General features: G+C 46.5%; 1 protein-coding gene across 1 annotated transcript in view; it reads left to right on the top strand.

The window, feature by feature from the left end:
• FER1L5 (fer-1 like family member 5) overlaps nucleotides 1-18,341 on the top strand; it is a 54,217-nt gene that overhangs the window by 9,955 nt on the left and 25,921 nt on the right. The window contains exons 10-19 of the mRNA XM_065928871.1: nucleotides 2,448-2,478; nucleotides 3,020-3,135; nucleotides 3,365-3,488; nucleotides 3,877-3,929; nucleotides 5,364-5,432; nucleotides 10,002-10,045; nucleotides 10,139-10,221; nucleotides 10,300-10,394; nucleotides 11,593-11,721; nucleotides 14,715-14,892. Coding sequence (XP_065784943.1) covers nucleotides 2,448-2,478; nucleotides 3,020-3,135; nucleotides 3,365-3,488; nucleotides 3,877-3,929; nucleotides 5,364-5,432; nucleotides 10,002-10,045; nucleotides 10,139-10,221; nucleotides 10,300-10,394; nucleotides 11,593-11,721; nucleotides 14,715-14,892 — 922 coding nt within the window. The remainder of the gene's footprint in view (nucleotides 1-2,447; nucleotides 2,479-3,019; nucleotides 3,136-3,364; nucleotides 3,489-3,876; nucleotides 3,930-5,363; nucleotides 5,433-10,001; nucleotides 10,046-10,138; nucleotides 10,222-10,299; nucleotides 10,395-11,592; nucleotides 11,722-14,714; nucleotides 14,893-18,341) is intronic.

Genomic DNA, 18,341 nt, shown 5'->3' with positions numbered 1-18,341 from the left:
TCACATCTCTGTCTCCAGAAAATGGAAACAGAGGATCCAAAAGGTCAACCAATTGTTGGAAAACCTGGAGAAAGACTGCCCCTGAAGACAGAGTGAAAAGATTTGCTTTGGGAAAGACCTAGGTTGAGAAATGAGGAACATTCACATAATCATGAAGGGCTAACCAAAAGGTAGGGTTGCCAGGTTAAATCCAGAAGGCCCTGGAAATTTTTAATCTTAAACAACAGGTACTTTTTAAATGTAAGTATGTCCCCAATATTTCATGGCTCCTCGTGAAATATTGTTGGGGACCTACGTTTACTAAAAAAAAAGTCGTTATTTATCTGTAATCCTAATTTAAACTGGCATCTGTATTTTTATTTGCTAAATCTGGCAACTCTTGGGAAAGGGCCCTACCCTTGGGAAAGGCAAATTTAGGGCAAGTCAAAGGAAGGAGTCTTTCTCACAACTTGTAATAAGCATGAGTGTTCATAACCCACCCCTCCCCCAATGAGTCTCAAAGAAGCAGCACAGGCCCAGGAGTTAAGAGATTCTGGAATGGTTGGGGGTGCCTGAGTTGGGCAGATCCCCTGGAGTAGAAAATGGCAACCCACTCCAGTGCTCTTGCCTGGAGAATCCCATGAACAGCAGAGCCTGCTGGGCAACAGTCCATGGGGCTGCAAAGAGTCTGACAAGACTGATTTAAAAGTAATGGCCTGAAACTGCAATTGCTTTGTACCAACCTAAGTATTTTGAATCAAAATATAATTTTACTTTAAAACATTTCATTACCTATTTCAAAAACATACAGACTTTATTAAGCATAATTAAATACAATGACAACATCTAAACAACTTTATAATTCCTGGCTAGCACTAAATATCTGGTCAGTGTTCAAATATCCCTAATTGTCTCATGAATTCCTTCTACAGTTTATTCAAATCAGGATCCAAACCTAGTGCACATATTGCAGTTGATTAAAATATTTTTTTAGGTGTATTTTATTCAGTTGGTCTTGCACCCTAGTTTTCTTTGCATCTCTTTTTCTTTTTTTAATATTTATTTATTCAACTGCCTTAGGTCTCAGTTTTGGCACTCAGGATGCTCACTGTGTCATTGCAAGCACTTTCAGAGTAGCTTGCAGACTCTCGTCATGACATGAGGGCTCAGTAGTTGTGGCTCATGGGCTTGGTTGCCCCACAGCACATGGGATCTTAGTTCCCTGTATTGTAAGGTGGATTCTTAAGCACTGGACCACTAGGGAAGTCTGGCCATTTATTTCTTGAAGCAACTGGATAGTTTGTCCTGCAGAGTTTTCCCTCAGTCTGGATTTTGCTGACTGTACCTCCAGGGACTCTCATCTCACGATCCTCCACCCAGGTATTTGCTATCTAGAGGCTGGATCAGACTTAGGTCAATTATTTGGCAAGATGACATCACTTACAGGCACAGAATGACTGCTGGTCTCTTTCTTTGTTGTTAACAACTATTGATGATCACTGCCTAGATCTACTGCCCATTAGAGGTGAATAAGTTTTGTTTTGTTTTGTTTTCTTCCAGCTTTATTTGAGATATAATTGACATACAATGATGTATAAACATTTGAAATGTATAATTTGATACATTTTCAAATATGTATTTGAAACCATTATCACAATCAAGATAATGAACATAGTGACTTTCCTGGCGGTCCAGTGGTTAAGACTCTGAACTTCCACTGCAGGGAACACAGGTTAGATCCCTAGTTGGAGAGCTAGGATTCCACATGCTTCACTGTCAAAAAACCAAAACCAAAACTGAAGCAGTGTTGTTACAAATTCAATAAAGGTGTTAAAAATGGCCCACATCAAAAACAAACAAACAGAATATCTATCTCCCAGGAAAAAACATTTATCTCCCATAGTCTGTTGGCCAACTCCTCAGCCATCCTCTTCCGCAGGATGGGATAAACACTTTCCTCCACTCAGGCATAGGAAAGAACAAGGCTGTGTTTGTCAGCAGTGCTGGTGGTGTCAAGGGTCCTTTCAATCCAAGCCTCCTTGCTAGTTGTGAGACTCTGGGCTCTTGGCTCAAACTCAGCATCTGCCTCTGTAGAGTGGAGATTACAATGGGCCAACTTCCAGGTTGCTGTAAAGATGAAAGGAGCTAGGGTGGGACAAGTCCATGAGAGTCGACTCATTGGAAAAGACCCTGATGCTGGGAAAGGCTGAGGGCAAGAGGAGAAGAGGGTGGCAGAGGATGAGATGATTAGATAGCTTCACTGCCTCAATGGACATGAGTCTGAGCAAACTTCGGGAGATAGTGAAGGTCCAGGAAGCCTAGCATGCTGCAGTTCATGGGGTCACAAACAGTCAGACACGACTTAGCAATGGGACAGCAACAAAGTACATGAATTGTCATCAAGTTGGTTGGTTATTACAAATCTTGGCTGGAGACCCTAACTAATCCTTTCTCTACTGTGTTTTCAGACAGATATCGGGTTCATCTACAACTGTCCAGGTAGGTAATCATTGTTGGAAATGTGAGTGTCTTCTGAGAGAGACCAGTCAGGTGCTGAAATCATCTCAAAATTCCTGTATATTCAACACATGGTGGGGGAAGAGGTTGTGAGTTATTTTCTGTACTTGACAACATTTTACTGTACTTCATGGCTTTTGCCTAATGATACTGTACTTTATGGCTTCCCCAATGGTTCATCGGGTAAAGAATCCACCTGCCAATGCAGCAGATGCAGGTTCGATCCCTGGGTTGGGAAGATTCCCTGGAGTAGGAAATGGCTTCCCACTCCAGTATTCTTGCCTGGAAAATCCCATGGACAGAGGAGCCTGGCGGGCTAAGTCCACAGGGTCGCAAATAGTCGGACACAACTGAATGACTAATCACAAAGAAGTGAGTCCCATTTCCCTCTGCCCCTGGATGGAAACCAGAATATATGAGACACTTTTCCACACACATGCCCCCACTCCAGAAGCAAAGACTGGTTCCAGGGAAGAAGGGGGGAACTGGAGGCTGGTCTCCCACGGGCCCTCTGCCTCTCCAGGTCACACACTCCTGAGGAAATGGCTTGGCCTCTGCCAGCCAAACGAACGCAGCAGCGGTGTGAGAGGCTACCTGAAAGTTACCATCTGTGCCCTTGGCGTGGGCGACCAGGCCCCGGTGAGGCTGCCCCCCGCACCTCGGGACATTGCTTATCCTGGCTGCTTCTGTGGTGACCAGCCCCCAGGCCCCCAGGCAGCCACTGCTCTTCACACGCTTTCCTTTGTTCGCTGTGTTGCTTCCAGGTTGCCCGTCCCCAGCCCAAGCAAGCCCAAGGTTGGGGAAGCCGAGTCTGGTGGCCTGTGGCCTCCTTGTGATTCTCACCCTCTCGGCTCTCTGGTCCCTCCAGGTCGATCAGAGGCTGACCTACAGGGCTGAGGACACGGACACTCGGATCTTCAGGTCGTCGGTGGTGCCCATCAGCACGGCCTACCTGCAGTTCTTCATCTACTGTGCCGAGGACCTCCACCTCAGTCAGTCGGGGCTGGGCAGGGAGCGGCCCCGGCCGCCGGGGCTCCTCACAGGGCTCCCCAGTTCCATTTTGACACTAAGACTTGGGGTGGGGAGGGGGGGCTGAAATCCACCGAGAATGGTTTTATGAAGGCGCCTTTAAAAGGGGCCACGAGCCCCTGACTTGTCCCTAATACCCATATTCAAGGTTCCTTCTGCCAGCCCCCACCCCCGTCGTGTGCCAGGACACACAGGGGCACGGGCAAGCAGAGTGAAGGTGGGAGGGGTCTGGCCGGGGGCACGAAACCAAATGATGAGGGAGGGTTTTCATTATGAGGTCCTGTCTCTTCTCCATTTCCTCCTCCTAAAATATGATGCTGCCGCAGAAATCTTTTAACTTCTTATTCTTAGAGAAACAGTACTCTGTGAGTCCTGTGCTGGAGGTGGAACTAATTGGGGAGAAGGTAAGCATGAAAGCGGTCTGAAGCTTAGAGACATTGGCACCTAGAAAAAAATAGCTTGGAGGAAAAGACTGGGTCTGAGGCCAGGATCCCAGGAGTCATATCCCATTTATGAGTGATGCAATCCCGTGGGACCAGGGAGGGTCTCTGTGAAGGTGGAGGCCATGGCTTAGTCGGCCTGTTTCCCAGAGCTGTGCCCAGTGCCTTGAAGGGAGAAGATGCCCAGCGAAAACCAAACATCGAAATGCACAGACGGTGGACCAGTGAACAAGTCCGCAAATGCACACCATTGGAACTGTCGCTGAGCCCTTTGAACCTCAGTTTCTGCATCTAGACATGGAAGGTTCTGGGCAAGGGAGTTGTTAACATTCCCTGAAGCTCTCTGAACACACAGTAGCATTTTCTAAAGTGTGCTGATGGATGTCATGGGCAAAAAAAAAAAAGGACCCTCTGTTCAAATTTGGGGAATTCTGGGCTGAAATTAAGTATATTTGTCTCAAGATTCATCAAGCATCATTTCTACCATATCTTACCTATTAGAAGAAGTCATTAAATCTAGCCCAGACAAATGGGGAAGGAGGTTAGTGTCCGCCTTTTGAAGGGGTGCATACCAAAGGGTGTGTGGATATATTCTAAGAGCACCACACTGAGTATTTATTTCCCAGTGAGTGGTTTGGTCTCTGGAAGTAGGTGAGATACTGTTGGGTGGTAGAGGCACACATATTTTCAGAAATGTTAATATTTCTATATTTTTCTTAGAGTGTATGAAAAGTTTAACCAGTCTAATTTAACCAGCACCTCCCTTGACTTTACCAACATGATTGCTTAGAATAAGGCTAGGTTTAAAAATAAAATCAAGTGATACTTTGAAAAGGAGTATGCCATCAGTATCATTGTTGCTGACTTTTTGCTGGGATTTTAGAATTTCTTGAACAAAAGCAATATGTTTGCACTCATGTAATATTGGAAAAGACCCTGATGCTGGGAGGGATTGGGGGCAGGAGGAGAAGGGGACGACAGAGGATGAGATGGTTGGATGGCATCACCGACTCGATGGACTTGAGTTTGAGTGGACTCCAGGAGTGGGTGATGGACAGGGAGGCCTGGCGTGCTGCGATTCATGGGGTCGCAAAGAGTTGGACACGACTGAGCGACTGAACTGAACTGAACTAAATAGTAACCCTCTATTTAAAAGTTAAATCAATTGAAAGCTGATTTGAGGGAAAATGTGAAGGAGTCTGGCTCTAGATAGCTACTCAAAGGACTGAAGTTGTAGCTGATGAGAGTTGTCAAAGTCTCTTTGGACCAGGAACTCCCATGACCAACTCTGTGCTGCAGACAGGGTCCACCCATAGGCTGGACGAGAAGGGCTGGGAGGTGAGGCCAGTGGAGGGAGGAGGGACAGGCTGGACTGATATTTCTTTGGGATATTCCCAGCTCAAGACACATGTGCAGACCCAAACCGAGAGCCCGATATGGAACCAGATCCTGACCTTCCGGATTCAGGTATTGCTTTTTCATCATGCTTTCTCTTCCTCACCCCTCCACAAACAGAAGGGGTGTTTGTAAGGGGCATGTGAGGGAAGTTAGGGGTGGGAGGGAGCAGGGAGTTCTGCTTTATAGGGAGCATGAGGAAGCCCAGGACATATTACAGTGAACCTTACTTGAAATGAATGGGGGGAATTCCCTGGTGGTCCAGTGGTTAGGACTCCATGCTTTCACTGCTGATGGTCTGGGTTCGATCCCTCATCAGGGAACGACGATCCTGCAAGTGCAAGCTGTGCTGTGAGGCCAAAAAAAAAAAAAAAAAACAAACAGGGAAATGAATATGACCCAGATGATTTCAACTAATGATCAAGTCCAGTTCAGTTCAGTTGCTCAGTCGTGTCCGATTCTTTGCGACCCCATGAACCGCAGCACGCCAGGCCTCCCTGTCCATCACCAACTCCTGGAGTTCACCCAAACCCATGTCCATTGAGTCGGTGATGCCATTCAACCATCTCATCCTCTGTTGTTCCCTTCTCCTCCTGCCCTCAATCTTTCTCAGCACCAGGGTCTTTGCAAATGAGTCAGCTCTTCGCATCAGGTGGCCAAAGTACTGGAGTTTCAGCTTCAACATCAGTCCTTCCAATGAACACCCAAGACTGATCTTTAGGATGGACTGGTTGGATCTCCTTGCAGTCCAAGGGACTCTCAAGAGTCTTCTCCAAAACCACAGTTCAAAAGCATCAATTCTTTGGCTCTCAGCTTTCTTTATGGTCCAACTCTCACATCCATACATGACTACTGGAAAAACCATAGCCTTGACTAGACAAACCTTTGTTGGCAAAGTAATGTCTCTGCTTTTTAATATGCTGTCTAGGTTGGTCATAACTTTCCTTCCAAGGAGTAAGCTGCTTTTAATTTCATGGCTGCAGTCACCATCTGCAGTGATTTTGGAACCCAAAGAAATGAAAAGTCAGCCACTGTTTTCACTGTTTCCCCATCTATTTGCCATGAAGTGATGGAACCGGATGCCATGATCTTAGTTTTCTGAATGTTGAGCTTTAAGCCAACTTTTTCACTCTCCTCTTTCACTCTCATTAAGAGGCTCTTTAGTTTTTCTTCGCTTTCTGCCATAAGGGTGGTGTCATCTGCATATGTGAGGTTATTGATATTTCTCCCGGCAATCTTGATTCCAGCTTCTGCTTCCTCCAGCCTGGTATTTCTCATGATGTACTCTGCATATAAGTTAAATAAGCAGGGTGACAATATACAGCCTTGACGTACTCCTTTTCCTATTTGGAACCAGTCTGTTGTTCCATGTCCAGTTCTAACTGTTGCTTCCTGACCTGCATACAGGTTTCTCAAGAGGCAGGTCAGGTGGTCTGGTATTCCCATCTCTTTCAGAATTTTCCACAGTTTATTGTGATCCACACAGTCAAAGACTTTGGCATAGTCAATAAAGCAGAAATAGATGTTTTTCTGGAACCCTCTTGCTTTTTTGATGATCCAATCATTAAGGCCAGGTTAGAAAAAAAGTGAAATGAATGGGCCCTAAGACTGAACTTTCCAGAGTACTTAAACATGCCCTTTCACTTACATTAAAAAAACAAACAAACCAAAAAAAAAAAAAAAACCACTTTAAAAACCCATTCTAAGTTATACTATGCATTTTCTTATCTTCTAAGCAAAATGCCCTGAATATAATTGTATCTCTTTGTTGATGGCTTTAGCACTACAAGAGCACAGTTATGTCCGGGGCTATGTGCAGTGTGGGGCTGTTTGTTACTATATCGAGTGGTCTCAACATGGTGGGGCTTTTAGTCTGATTTCTACGGCTTTTCAGTCCTTCTCAGTCACCTGTCAGCAGTGTGGATGACAGTTTTCTTCCAAGTCCTGCGAGAGCTTTGACTGACTTTTGACTCCATGCAAGGCTTGTAAAAACTGTGTGTAAAACAAGAGTCAGCAATCTGAGAGAGGACTTGAGCACTCTCAAGTGTATAGTGTATATAGTGAGTGTATAGAACTTTGTGTGGCACTTGTTTGGCTACCCAGACGGTGTTCCACTGTCCTTAAACCTTACACTGGAAAAGACCCTGATGCTGGGAAAGACTGAAAGCAGGAGAAGAGGGTGGCAGAGGGAAGCCTGGCATGCTGCAGTCCATGGGGTCGCAAAGAGTTGGCCACCACTTAGCGACTCAACACCACCACCACCAGCAACGTACCTTACATTTGTGTGATGTGAAATTAGCAAAGGAGATCCCCTCTGCCCTCCTATGGACCCTTCTCCCTGCTTCTCCCAGAAACGTCTCCATCTGCCTCTCCGTGAGTCAGCATTTTTAACCATTTCTCTCCACCCCCACCTTCTTGGGTGATTTTGTAGACTCTTAAAGGACCTAGTGCTTCCCGCACCCTTGCTCTCTCCCCCTGTGCTGGCTGGGATGAGGCTCATGACAGGAATCCTTGGATGCTCTGTGGATGCTCAGGGCCTTGGACATCCTCTCTCATGTTCAGCTTCCTCCGGGCTCGGAAAACAGTGGGGAAGCGGCAGGCCCCCCATCCCTGAAAGAGGCCTTCCCATGTTTGAAGATGTCCAAACACCCCAGACCCTCACCCATTTCCTGTAGATGCAGTCTCTCTCTAGAGCTGGGGCTGTTTGGGTGGCGGCCTGACTGTTGCTGGCAGTTCAGTCACTAAGTCATGTCCAACTCTTTGCAGCTCCATGGACTGTAGCCCACCAGGCTCCTCTCTCCATAGGTTCTCCAGGCAAGAATACTGGAGTGGGCTGCCATGCCCCTCCTCCAGGGCATCTTCCTGAGCCAGGGATCGAACCTGGGTCTCCTGCATTGCAGGCAGTCTCCTGCGTGGCAGGCGAATTCTTTACCAACTGGACCACCAGAGAAGCCCTATTGCCTGTTGCCAGCCTTCTGGACCTCACTGTGAAGTGGCAGGATGACCACCTGCACAATCAGTGGCATCTGAAGCCAGCTGGTCAGGGGCCGAGCAAGGCAGGCTGCAGGGGGCGCTGCTGACAATGGTCTGTGCCAGTGAGCAGTTCAGGGGCCCCCAGACAGGAGGGCAATCAAAACGAAGAAGTGGGAAAGGGGAAGAGAATTCTCAAAGATGGATGAAAATATGGTTCCATCAATTTGTAGGGTTTGGTGCTTTGGAAGACCTGGGTGCCCAAGGGCCCCCCTCTCTCCACTTCCAGTGTCCTTCCTTAAGCAGGGTGATCTCATGGCTTACTCAAGCTGCTCGGTGGGAAAGCCCTTTCTTTATATATGTATTTTATTTTATTTTATTTTTTTTATTTATTTATTTTTTTTATATATGTATTTTAAAATATTTATTTATTTGTCTACACTGGATCTTAGTTGTGGCATGCGGGATCTAGTACCCTGACCAGGGGTTGAACCCGGCCCCCTGCATTGGAAGCATAGAGTCATAGCCACTGGACCCCCAGGGAAGTCTATGGAAAGTCCTTTATTCCCCCTGCTCCCCTGATCCTCAGCCTCCACGGCCAGGGACAAAGGACAAGGGGAGTGGAGAACAGAGGACCCCCAGCCATGCCCCCTGAACAAGGGATGTGTGAGGATGTGGGGCCCACTCAGGCCTCAACCCCAACAGCTGTGCTTTATACATGGACTTTTTGTTTTTATAAGTGAGGACAGAGCAGAGGTAAGACTCAGACGCTTGGGTTCCGATCCTGGTTCTGTCCCTCTCTGGGCCTCAGTCCCCCTCAGTCAAGGACAGCCATACCTTGCTGGGTTATGGCGGAGTGGGCAGGGGTCTGCACAGTACCCCAGGGCTTCAGGAGCTCGGCCTCTCGGGGCCTCAGCGTTCCTGTCTGAAAATGGAAATGATTACAGCTCCTGGCTTCTAGAGTTGTTGGGAGTGGGGGTAAGGGTCACTGAGGTGACCCACATGCACTTTCAGGACAGTCTAGGGACAACGGAAACCCTCCCCAGAGTGGCAGCTATTATTACTCTCTGAAGAGACAGATGTCCTGCCATTTAGAGATTAACTGCTAGGGGATCCTGTGGTGGCCCAGCAGTTGGGACTCTGTGCTCTCACTGCTTCGGGCCCGGGTTCAATCCCTGGTTGGGGAACTAAGATCTGACAAGCCACCCTGAGTGGCCAAAAAAAATTTTTTTTTAATTTAAATAGTAAATAAAGGTTAACTGCAAAATGTGAGGAAGCCTTTCGAGGCCCACAATGTCCCTGTGAGATGGCTTGGTAAACCTGCCTCCAGACTGAAGTGCCGTGTAAGGACTGCAGTCATGGACTCCACGGTTGGGTAGACTCACATCTTGCGGACCCTGGAGCTGATGCAATGAGGGACCATTTTTAAGAATGAGAATATAAAATGATCATGGGACACAGTCCGAGGCCTTCCCCAGGCCCTTGCAAAGGGCCTCTGCAGTGGGGAGCCCCCAGCTAAAGGTCCATAAGCCTCAGGGGTCAGTCCCTCTGGGCTCACTGGCAACAGAGCCAAACCTTGGCCCCGACTCGGGACTTCCCAACTGCTCCATCTCAGCAAAGAGCAGGCCATCTGGGCAGGCGCCCACTGCCCTTCTCACTTGCCCTTCGCAGCTTCCCTGCCTCTCCAGCTACATCAAGTTCAGAGTCTTGGACTGGTGAGCAACTGGGTGGAGGCTGGCGAAAACAACAGGCAGGAGGACATCAGAACCGGGCTGGGGACCCCACCTGCAGGCTGTGTTTCTCTCCAGCCCCAGGAACAGGTGCAGTGATGAGATTGGGACGGTCAGCCTGTCCCTCAACCAGATCTCATCCACTGGAGCTGAAATAGAAGGCAAGCAAGCCCCCCGTGCCCTGCCTCCTGCACCGCTCCCACCCGAATCCGCCCTCTCTCACCCCTTTCTCCTTGCAGGAATGTACTCTGGCTTCCTACCCTGCTTCGGCCCCAGCTTCCTGACTCTCCGGGGGGGTAAAAAGGCCCCTTTCAGGATGAAGGAAGAAGACCCTGTAAGCTTCTCATGTCAGCTGTAGGGAATATTGGAGGTGAAATCAACCACGTGTCAGGCACCAGGGCCTGGGAGATGCCTGGGGAGGGCCAGACCCTGGTTTCTGCCCATGCCACTCCAGTAGAGGACTTGAAGCTTGGACACAAAGGGCCACATGAGCCCAGGGCCTGTGCTGTGACCCAAGAAAGGAGCAGATGCAGTGCTCTGGGCATTCACTAAGGAAGGGGCATTGAGATGAGACCTCAGGTAAGAGATTTGGCAGGTGGAAAGGTCATGGGCAGCAAAAGAACCAGCACAGGTAAATGTGGAAAAGCACTGGGTTATTAACACTGGTGATAAGGGGCGGGGGGCGGGGGATGGATTGGGATTTTGAGGTTCATGTATATACACTACCATGTATGAGATAGGTAACTAATGAGACCCTACTATACAGCACAGGGAACTCTACCCAAAGCTTTGTGGTGACCTAAATGGGGAAGAAATCCAAAAAAGAGGGGATGTATAGTTTGCCTATAGCAGAAACGAACACAATATTGTAGAGTAACCACCCTCCAGTAAAAATTTAAAAAAAAGAGAGAGAGGATGGCAGTAAACACCAGAAAGTCAATTGGTAAAAGAAGAGAATGGGGCTGGGAAGGCCTCTGAGTGAGGAAGAGCCTCAGAAACCAGGACCTCAATGCCTTTAGGAGCCTCTCCACATCTCTGCTGCTCTTTCCTAGGCCTCATTCATTTCTACCACAGTCTGGCCTCCCTGATGGGAACAGGGCCTTGGTAGCCTCTAACTGGGAAGGCCAAGGAAGCATTCTAATTGGCCTTCCTAGGTCATGTGTGCTCCCCTTGGGCCAATCACTGTTGCCAAGGGGCCAGGGCCTGTCCTGATTGGCCAGCCTGGGATAATTTAACAGTTACCACAGTCCCCTCCAAGCAGAAAGGGTTTACAGGAACAGGGCATCTTTGGTGGGCCTGGAGATAGAATGAATGAAGAGGAAGAGGAGACCTCAGGTGTGGAGAAGGCTCAGGGCCTAGAGGTTTCCAGGCATGGCCATGACGAGTTTCTGAAATTCCTCCCTGGGACTGTGGTCAGCCCAAGGCAGAAAGTTACAGAACAACCCTGTAGTTGCTACAGAGGTTTCAGGAAAGACTTGTCCTGCTTTTTTCTCTCATTCCTTTTCCTACTGTTTTCCTTCCTATTACCCTAGAACATTCCCAACATTGTCAAGGATGGTTTAGCTTATCGAGGCCGGGTCTTCCTGGAGTTGATCACCCAGGTCAAATCCCATCAAGAAGCTAAGATGAAGGATCTCTCCCTAGATGTGATCAGCGTAGAGGTAACCACAGGAGACAGGTAACCCAGGAATAAAGACCCCTCCTGCCTGCCTCTAGTCTCCTATGGGTCCCATCTCTGACATTGCAAGAAGCCCTTGGTCAGGAGTGGAATGTGCTTTTTGGATGTATGGGATGTTTCCTCAATCCAGCTGAGTCTTTTTTTTAAAGAATTTTTTGATGTGGGCCATTTTTAAAGGGTTTATTGAATTTGTATAATATTACTTCTGTTTTACATTTTGATTTTTTGGCCACAAGGCATGTGGGATCTTAGCTCCCGCTCAGGGGTTGAACCCACACCCCCTGCATTGGAAGGTGAGGTTTTAACCACTGGACCACCAGGGGGGTCCCTCCACCTGAGTCTTTACTAAGCCCCAGTGGGGGCTTCCTGCTGTGCCAAATCCCAGGAGGTCAAGGGACCCAGTAAAGAAAAGGTTTAGATTTAAGAGATATGCAAGGAGAAATTAAGAGATATTAAGGAGAAATGATGTTCTAAGGAGTCTGCATTTCTTCCTGAAGGCCAAGGAGGACCACTGAGGCAGGAAAGGACAGGAGAAGCCACGTCAGAAATAGATTTGTTGTTGTTCAGTTGCTAAGTTGTACCTGATTCCTTGTGACCCCATGAACTGCAGCATGCCAGGCTTCCCTGTCCTTCAATATCTTCCGGAGTTTGCTCAGACTCATGTCCATTGAATCGGTGTTGCCACCCAACCATGTCATCCTCTGTCACCCCGTTCTCCTCCTGCCCTCAGTCTTTCCCAGCATCAGAGTCTTTTCCAGTGAGCTGGCTCTCCCCATCAGGTGGCCAAAGTATTGGAGCTTCAGCTTCAGCATCAGTCCTTTCAGTGACTATTCAGGGTTGATTTCCTTTAGAAATGACTGATCAGATTTCCTTGTAGTCCAAGAGACTCTCGAGAATCTTCTTCAGCACCACATTTCAAAAGCCTCAGTTCTTTGGAGCTCAACCTTGTTTATGATCCAACTCTCACATCTGTACATGACTACTGGAAAAACCATAGCTTTAAGTGGGAGTAAAATTGGGCCATCCACTTACTCAGGAGAAATGGGGACATAGTCACAGGGGAGGAGAGCTGGAGAGGAGAGAGCAGTCACCAGAGACCCTTTGGAAACAATGATCAAAGTCACTGACCAACAGGACAAAAGAAGTGAGGCTGACACTCATTTTCTGCCTCAGGTGGGGAGGTGGGGAGGTGGGGTCAGACATCAACATGGGCTCCCTGAAGGAAGAACAGGTCTGGGGAGATAATTGTGAACTTAAACAAAAATATTCACAAGCTGACAGTTGAGAGTTATATTTTATTTAGTGGAATTTTTAGGACTTCAGGCCCTGGAGGCAGCATCTCAACCCTGAAAGAACTGCTCTGAGGAGGCAAGAGGGGAGCCAGGTCATATAGAAGTATTACAACAAAGAGCAGGTATCTGAACATCAAAAGATCATTGTTAAAGGAATACCAGACATCTCAAGTTAAGGAATTTAGGTATTTTCTATGTATGGGAAGATGCAAGAGTCTGGCCTCATTCCTTTCATATGCACCTCACCTGTCTGGGGCTGGTATCCCATGTTTTCACATCCTGAGTTTCCTCAGGGTTCACCATGGGGAGTGGCTGCAGTCTGACAGCTGCTAGATGGCAGATATTCTTTCATTCCTAAGTTCCCTCAGGGCTCACCAGCTCACTATCAGGGGTGGCTGCAATTACTGATGGCTGTGGTGTTTTGTTTACCGATATGGTGGGAAATATTCCATTCATCATGATGAATCCCACCTTTGACCTGTGCTTGTGAGACACCCACGAGGACCAGTCCCTAAGCCTGCTAGATATAGACATTTGTCATCAGCACACCAGGATCTACCCAAGATTATGGAGGAATCACCCTGGGGGAGTAGATGGAATGAAAGGAGAAGGGACCTGAGGTTGGATCCCGTTGAGAATCACAGCCTATGAGATTGCAGGGAGAAGGGTGGGGGCGGGGGAGCGTTGCAGGGAGATGGAGAAAGAACTGGCAAAGGGGAGCACTGGGGCAGCCTCTGGAGGGGAGTTGCAGAAAGGAGAGAGCAGAACAGTCTGAACGTGGCAGACAGAAAAGCTGAGGACCCAAAAGTGTGTGCTGGTAATGAGGAAGGCTCCAGTAGCCTTGGGTCAGGAGAGACGCCGAAGGCAGGAGGGAGAAGTTATTTATGGTGTATAGAGACAAGTCTATAGAAAGCTGGCTGCAGGCACTTCCCTAGCAGTCCAGTGGTCAGGGCTCCGTGCTTCCACTGCAGGGGACATGGTTTGATTTCTGGTCCTGATCGGGGAACTAAAATCTTACATGCCATGCAACACCACCAAAAAAAAAAATAAATAAAACTTGGTTGCAAAGTTAAAGGAGATAAGAACAGGTCCTAGAAAAATGGGGGCTCAGAGGAGAGAGGGAGGGTTATTTTTTAAGGCAGGAGAGATTTGAGTTAGTGAACAGAATGGGAGAAAGCAAAAGTAGGGAAGAGGTTGGGAACAGAAATGAGAGAGGAGCTCATGTGACAGAGGACCTGAGAAGGTGGGCTCAGGGTGGGGGGACGGGGCTTGAGAACAGCCAAGAGCACATGTGCACGTGTATGCTTCCTCTACCACAAAGTCCTCCCCACACTCAGTCTCATCCAAGCGAGGCGTTTAGACCAAAAGAAGAGGGGAGTGGAGTGGACCAATTCAGAGCCTAGACTGATCAGGAGAAGACCTTCCTGCCTGACTTCAGGAAGAGAAGACCAGGGCTGGTTGGGTGAAGGGGCCAGATGATGGAGGTCATGCGAGGAACTTCCCTTGATCAGCCACGTGAGTGGGAGTCAAGGCAGAATTTTGATAGGGGGCAGGAGTTCAGGGATGGTCTGGCTCACAATGAATGAAAGAAACAGGGCACCTCATGCTTGCCTCCCTGCCTGTCTGTATAGCTTTGTTCATCCCTTGACTCACATGCTGGGGATGTTGGGGGTTATTGTTTTAGAAGCACCAGAACCGACAGAAGTATGGGTTGTGCGTCATCTTCCTTTCCTGTACCATGATGCCTGACTTTAAGGACCTGATCCAATTTGAAGTCAGCATTGGTCACTATGGAAACAAGATGGACCTGAGTTACAAGCCTCTCGTCTCAACCACACAGTACAGCCCAGCGATATACGATGGTAAGAGTCAGATCTAGCTGAAGGGTAGAGAGAAACCACTGCATGTTGGGCTCTGGGTTGGCCCTTTTAAGGTGTTTAGTCCAAGGGACATTCATAGACGTTGTTAACCCACATTAGGTGTGAGGAAAGTGAGCTTTGGGGAGGTAAAGTCACCTGTCAAACATTGCACAACTAGTAGGTGGTGAATTCATGACAAGAGCTGCAACTAGGTTTTGACTTCAAGTCCTCTACCATGCTTTCCACACCACAACTTCTCAATCCTATCTTCTCTCCTACTTATCTGAACCACCCTCATCCAGCCATGTGTGGGTTAGTTGTATGGCGTGTAGATTGTATTTCCCCCAAAAGAGCTGCCCACCTTCTATCTATCCATGAATCCATTTATCCATGCATTCATCCATTCAACTACCAACCATCCACTGTCCCAAACACCCAACCAACCATCCATCCATCTTTTCATCTAATATATGCTCACTGGACATTTTTATTGGGCACTATAAGGTTCCCAAAGTGAGGTCCCTGGGCCAGCAGTATCACCTGGGAACTGATAGAAATGCACATTCTTGGCCTCACCCCAATCTACAGAATCTGAAAACAGAACAGCAATCTGTGTTTCAACAAGTTATCCAGGTAAGGGGCAGCATGCAAAAGTTTGAGGACCATGGCTCTAGAGAAACCCTATCTCATCTTTGTCAGCTTCACCCTCTCATCACTCGAGAGCTTTTCTGTGCATCCCACTTGTCTGCCTGTTTTTTTTAAGAACAGTTATTTTCTGTTCTATTTTCTGTGTGAATACAATTCACACACCATACAATTAATCCACGCAAAGTATACAATTCAATAGTTTTTTAGTATATTCGCAACATTGTGCTCTGATCACTGTGATTAGTTTTACAACATTTTCATCAGTCCAAAAAAGAAACCCTGTACCCACTAGCAGTCATTTGCTATTTCTCTTCTACTTCCCCAACCTTAGGCAACCACTAATCTACTTCCTGTCTTATGTGTGTCCAACTCTTTGCGACCCCATGGACTGTAGCCTCTGTCCATGGAATTCTCCAGGCAAAGATACTGGAGTGGGTAGCAATTCCCTTCTCCAGGGGATCCTCCCGACCCAGAGATCAGACCTGGGTCTCCCACATTGCAGGCGGATTCTTTACCATCTGAGCCACAAGGGAAGCCCCTTCTCTGCCGCTTCCTATTCTGGACATTTCATATACATAGAATCAATGTATGGTCCCTGATAACTGCTGCATTCATTTATCATAATCCTCTACATGTTTTTAAATTATGAAGTATATTCAAAAGTATATTAAATGCATATGTGTAGTTTAAAACAAATAATAAAATATGTACCATGAAGTCATCACCCAGATTAAAAGGCCGAAATTCTCTTAGAAAGGAAGAGTTATCTCAGCATCTTAGAAGTTCTCTGTATGCTCTTCCCAGATCCACTTACCCAAGAAATAACCACAGCCCCGAGTCTCATGATAATCACATCCTTGCTTTCCTTGGTTATTTTTACCACCTATGCATGCTACCTTAAAGAGCATACTATTTTTGCATTTTTATTTAAATGGAAACTTTCAGTGTGTATTCATCTGTTTTGCATTTTTTCTCAATAGTAAATGTTTATATTGGTATGTATAACTGAAGTTCATTTTCACATCTGTGTATATTCCATCGTATGATTATGCCACAAGTTTTGTGGTACATGTAGACATTGAGGTTTTATCTTTTTTCTACAATAATAATGTTGTTGTGAGCATTCTTGTTCATATCTGTTGGTCACAAGTGTAAGACTTCCTCTAAATTATATACCCAGGAGTGGAAGAGAAATTCAAAGCAAAAGTAATTACATCCAATTACACTCTCATCAACGTGGCATGAGAGTTCTTATTACTCTGCATTCTCACCAGTACTTGACTTTGCCTCGTCTTTTCATTCCTGCCAATCTGGTGGGTATGTTACAAGATCTTGATTTACAATTTCCTGATTATAAATGGAGGTTGAGCAGCTTTTCATATGTTTACAAACATTTGTCTTTCATCATCTGTAAAAAGTCTGTTGAGATCTTTTATCTGTTATCCGCAGTTGTCCAACTCTTTGTGACCCCATGGACTATATAATCCATGGAATTCTCCAGGCCAGAATACTGGAGTGGGTAGTCTTTCCCTTCTCCAGGGGATCTTCCCAACCCAGGGATCGAATCCAGGTGTCCCGCATTGCAGGCTGATTCTTTACCAGCTGAGCCACAAGGGAAGCCCAACTATTATCCTGTTTGGCTCTATTTTTTCTTATTGATTTGTACGTTATTTTTTCTGGAAATAATCTTTTGTCAGATGTGAGTATGTTCTAAATATCTTCTCTAAGTTTGAAGCTTTTCATTCTCTTAATGGTGGCTTAATTTTTTTATTGAGGTATTATGAAATATAAAATGCACAGACTCTAGGTGAGTTGGATGAATTTTGGCTCATTCAAGTTCATTTGGGTTTTTCTGTAGCATCTTATGGAAAAACTCAAACTTTTTGACCAGCCCAGTACATCCACATACACATCATGGACAGAAATTTCCATCATCCCACAGAACTGCCATGTGCCTTTTTTCAGTTAACCTCCCCAGCCGCTGGGGGCAATCATTGCTTTACTTTCTATCACTATAGATTTGTTTTGCTTGTTTTACAACTTCATGTAAATGAGATCATACACATGGTACCCTTTTTTTTTCTGATAGCTTCTTTAGCTCAGCCTAGTATTTTAGGTGGTGGCTCAGTGGAAAAGAATCCGCCTGCCGATGCAGGAAATGCAGGTTCAATCCCTAGTCTGGGAAGATCTCCTGGAAAAGGAAATGGCTACCCACTCCAGTATTCTTGCCTGAGAAATTCCATGGACAGAGAGCCTAGCGGGCTACAGTCCATGGGGTCACAAGAGAGTTGAACACTACTTAGGGACTAAAAAACAGCAACAAGTGTTTTAAATATTCATCTGTGTGGTTGCATATTTCATATTTGGCTCCTTTTTATATCTGATAGCATTCTGTAATATGACTATGACAGTTTATCCATTTCCCTGTTTATGGACATTTAGATTGATTCAAGTTTTGGAGTATTATGAGTAAAGCTGCTGTGAACATTCTGGTACAAGTCTTTTGGTAGAAATGAGCTTGCACTTCTCTTGGGTAAATAGCTAGCAGTGGAATTGGTTTTAAAACCCCTAACGTTTTCCCCAAGTGGTTATAGCATTTTACGTGCACTTCCTTGTTCAAAGTCCTTGTCAACTTTTGGTATTGTCAGCCTTTACCATTTGAATCATTTTGATGGGTGTGAAATTGTACCTAATTGTAATTTTTATTTTTTTGGTCAGTCTAAGTGGCTTGTGGGATCTTAGTGTTCTGACCGGGGGTGGGACTTGGCCCCTGCAGTGAAAGCATCAAGTCCTAAACACCAGAC

The sequence above is a fragment of the Muntiacus reevesi genome, chromosome 3 (genome assembly GCF_963930625.1).
Source record: "Muntiacus reevesi chromosome 3, mMunRee1.1, whole genome shotgun sequence".
Lineage (NCBI taxonomy): Eukaryota > Metazoa > Chordata > Mammalia > Artiodactyla > Cervidae > Muntiacus > Muntiacus reevesi.
This window is presented reverse-complemented; position numbering and strand designations above follow the sequence as displayed.